At 36.1% G+C, this 13,071-nt stretch overlaps 1 protein-coding gene across 1 annotated transcript in view; it reads left to right on the top strand.

The window, feature by feature from the left end:
* LOC137391689 (ER degradation-enhancing alpha-mannosidase-like protein 1) overlaps positions 1-13,071 on the top strand; it is a 15,184-nt gene extending 2,113 nt beyond the window's left edge. Inside the window, exons 5-11 of the mRNA XM_068078215.1 lie at positions 334-529; positions 823-997; positions 3,212-3,332; positions 4,250-4,494; positions 8,596-8,692; positions 9,535-9,693; positions 12,261-13,071. Of these exons, the coding sequence (XP_067934316.1) occupies positions 334-529; positions 823-997; positions 3,212-3,332; positions 4,250-4,494; positions 8,596-8,692; positions 9,535-9,693; positions 12,261-12,347 (1,080 nt within the window). The 3' untranslated portion in view covers positions 12,348-13,071. The remainder of the gene's footprint in view (positions 1-333; positions 530-822; positions 998-3,211; positions 3,333-4,249; positions 4,495-8,595; positions 8,693-9,534; positions 9,694-12,260) is intronic.

Here is a 13,071-nt window from a genome sequence, read left to right as displayed (position 1 = left end):
ATGTCTGAGGACACAGGCTATATTCAATTAGGTCTACTGTAATGTTTACATGTATTAAACCTTTCTGTGACAATGTATCAATTAGACATCTTTATTAGTATATGCCTATTAGATATGTCTGCCTGTATATGTCTATTAGACCTTTCTGTCAGTATACTCTATATCTATTAGACCTTTCTGTCTACATATCCGAGTCTCGGTGTCAGAGTGTATTATTTCAAGAAAAGTTTTATACTGATATGTTTGTTCAGTTGACTTTGTGGTTCCTTTATTGAATATGTCTTCTGAGTAGCTCTATGGCTCTTAGTTGCACTACAGACTACATGTTGGCAGGTGAATCTGTTGAGTGGCACGAGACAGGCATCCTGTAGGCACTGCATTAACGACACTTGTTCCGCTGGAGCTGCCACCCTCCTCCTAGAGTTTGGCACTCTCAGCACTCTGCTCAATGATCCAGTATACTACTCATCTTCACTGCGCGCTGTCAACTCGCTCTGGCAGCACCGGTCTAACCAGACTGGCCTGCTAGGTAATGCTTCCTTCAGGGTGTCTCGCCAAGCTTGCTGGAACCAATGAGCTTTCTTGTGTGTATTTACTTCTTTTTAGAAGGACGCATAATGGACTATCACTGGCTCTCATAGTTTACTTTTATACGTACGGAGAAGCCCCAAACAAAATGCACTGATTGATTGTTTAAACCTTGCCGTGTTTATTGCATTCTATAAAGAAACTTGTCAAACTTTGAAATACTTGATATACGAATGTGAGTTTTGTGGCTGCAAGTGTATGTCAATTGTTCTAAAATTATGCAATTATTATCAGGCAATGTCATAAACATCCAAACTGGACAATGGACAGGCAGCATGAGTGGAGTGGGTGCAGGTCTCGACTCTGTCTACGAGTACCTGCTTAAGTCGGCCATAGTCTTTGGCGATGGTGAGCAGTTTGTCATGTTCACAGAGATATATAAAAGCATAAGAGAGTTCCTGCGTAAAGGGTATGCACTTTACATCTCGAATCATTGCATTCATTTTAGCTTGAGTAAACTTGTATATTTAGACTTTTTTGTAGTTGAATGATATTCCGTTGCGTGGCTAATAATAAGGATGCTTAAACATAGAATATGTATAAGCATGTTTACAAGTTTGGGTTCAAAGGTCATGTAAACATGTGACCACTGAAGTTTATTATTAGTTAGCTTGAGTTTCAATAAAGTTACAAGGTTTTGCTAGTCAACAAGGAAGTGCAGAGGCTCTAAAAACAAATACACTGTATTTCTAGTCTAGTTAAGGCTGGTTCATTTTGTATCGCCGTATGTCAAGGTTATCCTCTCGGTGATTGTTTGGTCGCCTAGGTGCACAGATGACATAGCCGAGGTAACGCAGTTACCCTAGGACACTTATAATTCGCTAGTATTTAGTTTCGTGAGTAGCATACAGAGTAAAATTTCGATGCAACTTAATTTCGCAGCTTTGATGAGTGCGAAAATATAGTGATGTGAAAATAAATGCAGTGGAACAAACATCATTAGATTCCTCAGGTCCAGTTCACCGGTACGAAATATTTTTCAATTTGGGACTACCGTACTTTTCGGACTATAAACCTCTATATAAGCTGCATCTGCTTTATTGTCAAAAAAACGATAATAAAACAATAAATAAGCCGCACCTTAGTATAGGCTGCAGAACTAAGGACTGCTTTTTAACGTGGCAGCAACTTTGCCATTTAAAACGGAACAGTGCAGAATGGCACAGTTTCGGATTATCCGACGCTTTTTAACTTAGTGCCTAACGGGACAGTACCCTGAGGCATTGTTTCGTATTTTCTTTCACCGCTAGAAGCCACTAATTGGAGATTCCCGTTAGTGCGCCCTAGCGGTGAAAGAAAAAGCCACAGATTAGCCGCACCCTTATACAGTATAAGCCGCATGGCTCAAATCATCAGAAAAAAAGTAGCGGCTAATAGTCCGAAAAGTATGGTAGTTTGTATTTGTGAACCGCAGGTAAAAATGTGTATGCGAGATCAATAATGCAACTTGATCGCTTGCTGTCATTCGTCTCCTGGACTATCAATGACGTCAAGGTCCTTGCCGCAGTGACTGATGTGGTACCAATATTAGAATTCAAATATTTATAGCACGCGGTGCCGCGGTGGTCATGTGTCCGGTTGTTATTGCTTTTGGTTGGTAATAAAATTCATCACCACAATATTTATTATTCAATTTTATGACTTTCCCTACCAGACTGTCATCCTCATCAGTTACAAATTCAATGACTAAACTAATATCATCATCTTCTTCATTTGTCTAAGCGTTTCCAAAAAAACTTATTATCTTAATTTGTTTTGCCATGCTGCTCAGTCGGTGTATTAGCTATAATGAGTTTAGCCAAAATTGCCCAATGAGCCAACCACACACGAAAATTGCCTGTATTTCTAATATGACGATTTTATTGTGAATATCAATGAACAAAGCCATTTAATTTTGCGTTTTCGCTCGTTCGTTATGATAGTTTAGTTTCGCTCATGAAGTTTTCGCGAGAGGATGTTGCCGCGAAAATGCGAAAGTTAGATGCCGCAAATACATAAGTGTCCTAGGGTATGTTAGGGAACTTTGCAGCTGTCAAACTTTCCTGATATTTTGCTGCGCTTCCTCGACAGTCTGTACGATATGCACGACTTCAGCGACGTTGATTGACTGTCACGGATTGTCTAATTTATATTTTTCTTCATGACAGTTGCTGTGGGACTAGTATTTCATCATTTCAGCGACCACATTGTGTAATGATAACACTAAGCGCAGACTATTCACCGATGTAAATACGAATGGGTTTGAGATAGTGTGAACAATGTTATTATAGACGATCACCGAAGTATTGTGTGATTAAAACTGACATACTGAGATATAGTGTCTACCAGCCTTTACTGGCTGTCTAGAATGGTCATTGTTACACCGCATTAAAATTATTGAAAATTTCCTTAACTGACTATGTTGCAGTTTATTATGATTACAGAAAATTGTCAGTTAATTTTCATTGAAGGTACTGTGATGGCTCTTTTTTACTTGTTACGACTAAGTGCAAAAATTCCTTGTGTGGATACTAGCTTTTTGTACCAGTTGCCCACAAGAATTCACTGCGGACCTAGTATGGGTATTAACTTTTTGTACAAGTTGTCCACGAAATTTTGAACATCATGGTTGTACTATATGCAGGAGAGACAAATGCAACTCTGGAAATGGTTTCCATCCGATCTACGCTAACGTTAACATGAATGATGGTAGCGTCATAAATCACTGGATAGACTCCTTGGCAGCTGCCTGGCCTGGTATCCAGGTAATATTTTGTATTGTGGTTTGCTGTCTTGTTGATATACTAGTTGGGAAGTGATATCTATAGATACAGTTACTTTTTTGGAACACTTCGTGTGCTGTTTAGATAACTGCTCACGCAAACTGTCTGATATCATTGCTTGAAGTTTAATTATTACACGCCAGAGAATATCGATAGATCTCCGTGTATAGTGTGCATGACTCGCTTATTGATACATTGTTTAGTCTTGTGTGTGTCTGAGGTACTTGCTTATGAGAGAGAGAGCTTATACATGGCAGTATGTATGTATAAATATGTACACGAGTTGAATTGAATTTCATTTTTCACCAAATGAGACAATTGCTAAAAAAACACCGTGAAATCATTGATGGAGTCTACAGGTGCTCAATAGCTTGGTTGATTGAGGTGCAAAGCTCAGTTGTCAGGCTGTGAGCAGGGTTCATATGGATGGAAAATCACTACTGTTTATATAAAGGAAATTTATACATGGGGTGTGTACATGGGAGTGTGTACATACATAAAAGCATATACATACATGTACATATACGTCGGTGCTCATGCGCGAGTGTTTGGGTGTATGTCTGCGATTGTCTGTGCACTTTTGCATTTGTATGTGTGTATATGCATGTACACTCTCCCTTATGCATGTACAGGCATGCTTGTATATGTATAGGTTTCCTCGTGTGCGCATGTACACTTACGTGTACCTATGTGTTCTTGCTTTCTGTTCTAGATTTCTGTTATTTTTAACTTCAACTCCTCACGTGCAAGTCTCATAGCTTATGATTTTTTGCTATATCCTATCATTTGTGCACTCTATGGTCCACTCTATGCACACTATGGTCCACTCTATGCACACTATGGTCCACTCTATGCACTGATCCAATAAGCAGATGAGTTTCCTGTAATTCGCTATGTAGGTGCTTCATGGAGATTTGGAGGAGGCTGTATGTTCGCACCTGCTCTATTACGCGCTATGGAAGAAGCACAGCTCACTTCCAGAAAGGTATAATTGGAATACAAAGCAGGCGGAAGTACTATTCTATCCTCTTAGGCCTGAGCTGATTGAGTCGACATACCTCCTCTACCGAGCAACCAGAAGTCCCTTCTACTTGCATGTTGGCAGGGAGATTCTCCATGATATTGAGAAATACACGAAAGTCAGGTGCTGATACACGTCATATTTGACATTTCTTTAGCCTTAAAGTTAGCTTCTTTCGTCTTTAGCCTCATATTTAGTTTGTTTTACCTTTAGCCTTAGAGTTAGCTTGTTTCACCTTTAGCCTTAGAGTTAGCTTGTTGCACCTTTAGCATAATTTAGAGTTACAGTTCACTCTCGAGATACGATGTTAATCCGTTCCAAGGCTGGCATCGTATGGTGAAAAAATCGTATGTTGGGGTATAGAAACCATTGTAATTATACAATGAAAAGAAACAAGGTAAAAATCGTCCAAAATTTTATAAAAATACTGTACATATTGAAAATTAGTAACAAAATAGTATGTTAACTTTAGTAACTATAGTTACCTGCAGTAGCTGCATTGTGTTAAGTGCACCTAGTGATTATAATCTGCAATACTGTAAAATTGTAATCTGTGTACCAAATGCACATCGTACGGTAACAAGTTCTTACCTTCAAAAGGTACGCATAACATAAACGTTGAATTCACTTCAAATAAGTTTAGCTTGCCAAACTCACCCTTAAAACCAAGCCTTAGTATGTATTTTAAAATATTTTAATGAATTTCAACTATTATCACGAAATTTTATCCTTCCTAAGTTTCTGTCTTCACTTTCATTATAAAATTTAGCGTGTCTGGTTGAAACCTTTTTCAACCAGAATTCAATAAGGCCGAGCGACGCAGTTATCGAAAGCGGCATCTCACACACCTGATCATTTAATGGCTACCGAAAAGAAAAAGGAAATTTATTTACTATGCAGGACATACATACCTTTGGAGTAACGTGACTTTAGCTGGTATATTGTAGCGAATAAAGCAGAGAGGAGGCAAATGGGTATCAATGCTAATTATGTTGCTGTACACTTGAAGATTAATTTAATACGTAATAAAATGGAACTTTTAAAGGCTAAAGAAGGTTGTTTAGTCCTGTTCAATTGTTTTTCTGGTTTAAAAGAAAAAATGCTGGTGCAATGCAGAAAACTGCTAGCTAAAGCTTGTAGAGGGATCCAGAGAAGGTGCTACAGTAGTTTTTCTTGTATGGAATGTGCACAAGAATCAGTGTAACCATACGTAAAAAGTTTGTACGTATTTATACCCTAGAGGAAAGGGCTTTAACAAGTTTCAGAAAGTAGTGTAAATGCGTCCACTATCTTGAGTAGTTAGTTATATGAGTTACATACATACGATGAATTGTATTCACGTAGGAGATAACAAGCCCACCTGCAAGAAAGTGAAACAAAATCAAAAGGAAACAAATAAAATGAATAAAATATGAAAAACATGCCACACAAGAGATAAATAACATATATTATACATGCATTGTTTTAATGTACCATTCCACATCAGCAAATTAAACACTTGAAATATTTCTGCCAATGTGGGGTTTTCTGTATCTTCTACTTCCTCGCCTTTACTAAATGGTTGCTCCTTTTGAATGCTGATCGCGTACATGACCTAGCTCCTTCAAATCTTCGTTCGGAAGCTCTTTCTTGTGCTTGCTTTAATGGAGTTCTTGTTTTAATAATAATTGCAAATGCTGATTGGTTGCGATCATATTCCTTGACAATGTTAATAATACGGGTGCTTTCTTATTTACGACATCCAACTTTGTTGACATAGAAATCATTTTTCCTTCGTTTTGTAACGTTTGTATCGGTCTCAGATTCCATAGCTAACGAATTAAATGTAGATACTTGTAGTTATATACGTATGCAGACTTAAAAGTTTATAGTAAAATATATAATAACGCTACAAATGAATATTTGCCCTCGCTTGCGTATTTTACACGAAATTTTCCATGCGGAATGCTGACATGAGAGAAGTCGATCATCGTGTCTCTTTTAAACGTTCTGAAAATGTTTTCGGCAAACTATATTTCGGTGTCTTTTTTATTTCGACGTGCGTTATGAGCACACCGACCGCCAAATTTTAACTCGGGCGAAACTTTTTTCAAAATCGTATGGTGAAATAAAATTCGTATAGCGAGGTGAAGATATCGCAATGTTTGACTTCGTAAGGTGAAAAAATCGTATATCAGGGTAATCGTATCTCGAGGGTGCACTGTAGCTTGTTTTACATTTAGCCTTAGAGCTTAGAATTAGCTTGAGTCACCTTTAGCCTTAGAGTTAGCTTGTTTCACCTTTAGCCTTAGAGTTAGCTTGTTTCACCTTTAGCCTTAGAGTAGCTTGTTTCACCTTTAGCCTTAGAATTAGCTTGTTTCATTTTTAGCTTTAGAGTTAGCTTGTTTCACCTTTAGCCTTAGAGCTAGCTTGTTTCATCTTTAGCCTTAGTTAGCTTGTTTCACCTTTAGCCTTAGAGTTAGCTTGTTTCATCTTTAGCCTTAGAGTTAGCTTGTTTCACCTTTAGCCTTAGAGTTAGCTTGTTTCACCTTTAGCCTTAGAGTTAGCTTGTTTCACCTTTAGCCTTAGAGCTTAGAGTTAGCTTGTTTCACCTTTAGCCTTAGAGCTTAGAGTTAGCTTGTTTCACCTTTAGCCTTAGAGCTTAGAGTTAGCTTGTTTCACCTTTAGCCTTAGTGTTAGCTTGTTTCACCTTTAGCCTTAGTGTTAGCTTGTTTCACCTTTAGCCTTGGAGTTACATTGTTTACACTGTCAAATTAACCTTTCTTTAAATTTCTTTCAAAATACCTTCATCTATAAAGGAAGTACTGTCATACCTCGACATACGAGTTTAGCGCGTTTTGAGACTAAGCTCGTGTGTCACTTTTCTCGTATTTCCGAGCAATATTTCTTACATGAAATAGATAAATATAAATTAATCTGTTAGTATACTATGAAAAACCAATTAACACAGAATTTTGTGATGGAAAAACGTGTTTTTAATTGTTGTAGTTGACTACCTACGTTCACAAAGTAACAAATACCTATTTAGTGGTTATGATCTGCAATAAAATTAAACATTTTTACAATGTATGTGCAGTATCGTATGGAGTTCTTACCTTTGAGGCAGATTTATTGGCTAACGGCGATGTGAGAGATACTTTACAGCAATGCTTTCGTTGTTGTGAAGTCTCAAACGTGGTAAACACTAGACTTTTGTCATGCTATGCAACATAACATAAAAAATATAAATTTAACTCAAATAAAATTAGCTTACAAAACACGCACTGCAAGCTAAGTTTTAATCTTTCATTAAACTTGACTCTAACTTGATCCTCATTTTAACTTTTTTATCATCATTTTCCGATTTGACGATTGTTGTCTCACTTTTACTACAACTTCAAACTGGCCTTTTTGAACATTTTTCATACTGATTTAATGAGAAAGTCGGAGCGATGCTGTTCTCAAAATCGGCCTCTCGCATACTCGACCAATTGTTGGTCACATAGAGAACCGGCTCGTATTTCAAAGTTGTCTCCTATCTCCGGGTGGACACCTGCTCAAGATTTTGCTCGTATTTCGAGGTTGAAGTATGACTGTATGTTGTGTGATTGATAGCTCTTACGATTGCGGTGCTATTCTAAGTAGTAAATACTAGTGTGAGTGATATGTAACCAGCTTGTGACACTCCCCTTGGTCATTTCTATCTTCTGTCAAAATGATGCAGGCAAATGTTAGTTGGTGAGATGGTAGACGAACAGCTCTAGTCTCTACATTTGTTTGTTGGTCAAGTTGTTAAGTCTTCCAATAGTCTGCTGTTTGTTGGTCAAATTGTTAAGTCTTCCAATAGTCTGCAATAAAGCTCCTTTATCTTAATTGAATTGTAGCTCAGGTTTAATGTACAAAGTCAGCGTTATTTGCTCACGGTAGTTAAGTTATGGTCATTACATTCACAATATTCAACTCTGGCTAGATCCTCATTGTAGCTGTTGAACATGACACATATGCCTAACATTCCAATGTGATCAAATCCGCTGCCAACTCATCACAGCGTCAGTCATTATTCATTATATATACTTTTACATGATGCTTTGATCATTCTATTAACACACTCTTTTGATGTTTCTATTCTGGCTGACCTTTGTATCTATTTGTTGCTGACCTTTGTATCTATTTGTTGCTGACCTTTGTTGTCGTTATTCTAGACATCGTATGCTTGTCAGTTGTTAGACGCCGTATCCTTTGTAGGTGTGGCTATGCAACAATACATAATGTGAATACCAAAACTCTAGAAGATAGGATGGAGAGCTTTTTTCTCAGCGAAACTAGCAAATATTTATTTTTGGTATGTTCTTGTCACATTCACCCATAGTAATATGTCTTACTATTGATACTACATTGATGTTTACAGTCTGTGACAGTGCAAAAATTTCGCCGAGTATCTGCTGCTTATTGAGCTGTGATTACTTCACAATTCTCTTACTATTTCATCATTATTGAGTGGAAAATAGTAAGAAGCCTCAGTCATGCTGATTATCACGGCTGTGAAACAAGCTCATTCTTTATACGTGTATAAGTGTTGTAGGCTTGTAATCTGAAGTAGCTGTGTAACTGTGTCTAGTGCTACAACTTGCCTGTTGAAGAGTATGTAACATACTGGATAATACCGATGTAGAAAAATATCATGCTGCTATGATAATAGTGGTGATATGATATGATGATAATAGGAGTTTATCTATAGACTGTCCATTAAAATAGCAACCTGCTAGAACAGAGCTTTCTTACAAATGAAGTACATGCATGAGCAGATAATTCTAGATTGCCCTGAGATATTTGAGCTTCTACTTTTCCTCCATGCTTACAAGTGATAGACTATGTATGCTAGGATAATAATATACTGTAATACGTATTGTAAGAAAATATATTATGCCTGTTAGATAGATAATATAGTATATTATTATGTTAAAATAATATAATAAGGATGTTAGGCTAATAATACAGTGTCTGTTAGGATAATAATATAATACATATGTTAATATAATATAATATGCATATCGGATTAATAATATAAGACATACATTATGTTAATAATATAATATGTATGTTAGGTTTAATAATGTATTATGTATGTTAGGATACACAAAGTATTTAGACGACTGACTTTATCATTGTCTATTACATTTACAGCTGTTTGATGTTGATAACCCTATACATCAGACAAAGAACTCATACATGTTTACTACGGAGGGCCATCTTCTGCCCCTCAAATACCCCTTTAGGAAAAAATTAGCTGGTTTATATGAAAGGTCACAGTTCAGCCTCATGAATACTCACATGTCTGGAACAGTAAGTATGGCATGTATATACCATTTCTAGATGGAACAGTAAGTATGGCATGTATATACCATTTTTAGATGGAACAGTAAGTATGGCATGTATATACCATTTCTAGATGGAACAGTAAGTATGGCATGTATATACCATTTCTAGATGGAACAGTAAGTATGGGATGTATATACCATTTCTAGATGGAACAGTAAGTATGGCATGTATATACCATTTCTAGATGGAACAGTAAGTATGGCATGTATATACCATTTCTAGATGGAACAGTAAGTATGGCATGTATATACCATTTCTAGATGGAACAGTAAGTATGACATGTATATACCATTTCTAGATGGAACAGTAAGTATGGGATGTATATACCATTTCTAGATGGAACAGTAAGTATGGCATGTATATACCATTTCTAGATGGAACAGTAAGTATGGCATGTATATACCATTTCTAGATGGAACAGTAAGTATGGCATGTATATACCATTTTTAGATGGAACAGTAAGTATGGCATGTATATACCATTTCTAGATGGAACAGTAAGTATGGGATGTATATACCATTTCTAGATGGAACAGTAAGTATGGCATGTATATACCATTTCTAGATGGAACAGTAAGTATTGAATGTATATACCATTTCTAGATGGAACAGTAAGTATGGCATGTATATACCATTTCTAGATGGAACAGTAAGTATGGCATGTATATACCATTTTTAGATGGAACAGTAAGTATGGCATGTATATACCATTTTTAGATGGAACAGTAAGTATGGCATGTATATACCATTTCTAGATGGAACAGTAAGTATGGGATGTATATACCATTTCTAGATGGAACAGTAAGTATGGCATGTATATACCATTTCTAGATGGAACAGTAAGTATTGAATGTATATACCATTTCTAGATGGAACAGTAAGTATGGGATGTATATACCATTTCTAGATGGAACAGTAAGTATTGAATGTATGCACCATTTCTAGTTGAAGACTCAAGGTTGAGGCACCTACTAGATTGCTGGCTATTCAGAAAATGTGAGACGGTGCAGGACATTATAAAATTTTTGAAATGATATGAGATATTCTTATTGTAGAGGTTAGACCTTACTACCTTACTACCTTATATGCGTTAGATCGCTTCCTATCATAAAAAAAACTTAGCGTTTAACTGCCCATTTGTGATTGGTTAACTGTCTGTGTATAGTTATCCATTAATTTTTGTTTTCTCTATATTATTGGTTATTTTTAGGGATCGGTTAACTCTACAGTGATACACGCAAATTTTTTTTTTCAACAAGCCGCATAAATTTGGAGCAAATATTGATCTTGACATAGAAATTGATTTCCAACACGATGTGCAAAATTTTTTTGAAAAATTTAGTAAAAATGAAAAGTTAATTTAAACTTAATATATTATAAGTCGGAGTGAGTAACTGTGTATTTTCATTAACCATTGAACACACTCATAGTCTAGCTAGCACCTCCGTTCACGTGTCACGTGTCATACGCGTTCACTATATACGTCACGAATAAAGCACCCGCTTGAATCTGAGCGTTTCAAAAAATATCTCATTCAAACGCTTATATCTCTGGACAGGGTTAGTTTACAAAGAAAATAATGACATCAAATTGTAGCTGATTTTTTAACCTTTTATTGGTTTTAATTTCATTTGGTCGACCTTTTTGACACAATCACATCTTTAACTGTTAATTGGTTAATTGTCCATCAATATATAACAACTCATAATGGAATCTTTGTGAAGAGATGTCTTTGTTGCTGTCACATGAAAAGGTTATTCTGTTGCTAGAAGTTTTTATGACAGAAACTAGTACAAACCTGTACGATCTGTCCTTGTCATATATAGCTAACTGCATAAGCACATCACTTTCATTTTTTTTAAGTTTATATTAATTGCAGTTTGAACTGGCCAATGAGAACAGAACCTAGATAAACATCAACTCAATGTTTTGAACATTTTAAATTGTGTGGCAACCCCTTTGCTGAAACATCGCTCGCGAGTAGATCTTACATCAATTTTGCTCTACAAGTTATCAGTTTTTCTGACATTTTAATTTTTTTATTGATTGCAACACTTTTCTATGTTTGTGTGGAGTACTCTATGGTTAGATTCTGGAACGTTCTAGATCAGTGGTTCCTTGTTGGACGTACTGAACTCCACCAGTTTTATATGCACTTTCATTGAACCTTTCTTTATTGAAAAATAAAATAGAATTTTTCCACATTAAAGACATAGGTATGTTTTACTGGTGTACAAAATGAATTGTGCATTAACATTACTGTGTTCAAAGAATAAAATCAATACAATGAATGAACTCACAATAAATTACATATCTTTTTTATTTATCTTTTTTATTTATTTATTTTATTTTGTATCTTTTTTATTTTTATAAAGACACGGCCTTGCAAATCAGTGGATCTTCGGCTGTTGCCTTTGAGAGACCTCTACCGAACCCCTAAATGACTGACTCACTGAAGTCCTAGGGTTCGATCAAGCATCAGCTAAGAACCACTGTTCTAAATACTATATTCAAGGATGTTTTTTTCTTTAGTGCAAGCAGTTGGATGTAAAAGGGAACTTGCCTGTTCAGATGAAATATTTACAGCAAGTCTTCGCGAGCACAGGAGTCTCCTATTGACATCATTGACATGTTACCTATTTATATTTTACAAGATCACTTTTGTTTCTAATTTATTTCATCAAACCATCGTCTAACTGGCTTCTGGCTGCCATCAAACCATCGTCTAACTGGCTTCTGGCTACCATCAAACCATCGTCTAACTGGCTTCTGGCTACCTACTGCGAGAATGTTGCCAAGATTTTATGAAGGTTTAGAAATGTAGCATTTACAATGTAGTTAGTGCCATGATTGGCTGCTACTGCCAGCTAACTCAACGTTTTCGTTTGGGCTCTGCAGTTGTTGTTTTTGGACTGGAGGTGTTCTAAACGACATTCCATATTGAGTACGCATGTAGATGATATACTACACAAGTAATGGTGCAACTTGCTATCTCTAGTTTATTTGTATGAGGAAATAGCCTAGTGCCAAGGCTATTGTTATGTAGGTTTAGCATTTAAAATCATCTGTTGATGCTCAATCTAATTTTGGATTTTTGAATATTTGTGTAAGCTGCTAAATCCTCATATAATTCTATTTATTTTCTATGCAATGAAATTATTCAATGGTTGATAGGTTGTCGTGACTCCCTATTTTACATAATTACCTGTTGATATCTCGTTGCAGTCTTTTTTAATCTATTGTTGAAAATCACTGTTTTTCAAATTTTATGGTAGCTTCAGGTGAGAGTTCAATATTGACTATTACTCAGTTTTGTTATAAATAAAGTAAGATATGCCAAATA

This window comes from Watersipora subatra, chromosome 3 (genome assembly GCF_963576615.1).
Source record: "Watersipora subatra chromosome 3, tzWatSuba1.1, whole genome shotgun sequence".
NCBI classification, from domain to species: Eukaryota; Metazoa; Bryozoa; class Gymnolaemata; order Cheilostomatida; family Watersiporidae; genus Watersipora; species Watersipora subatra.
The sequence above is the reverse complement of the archived record's forward strand: the minus strand, read 5'-3'. Positions and strand labels throughout refer to the sequence as shown.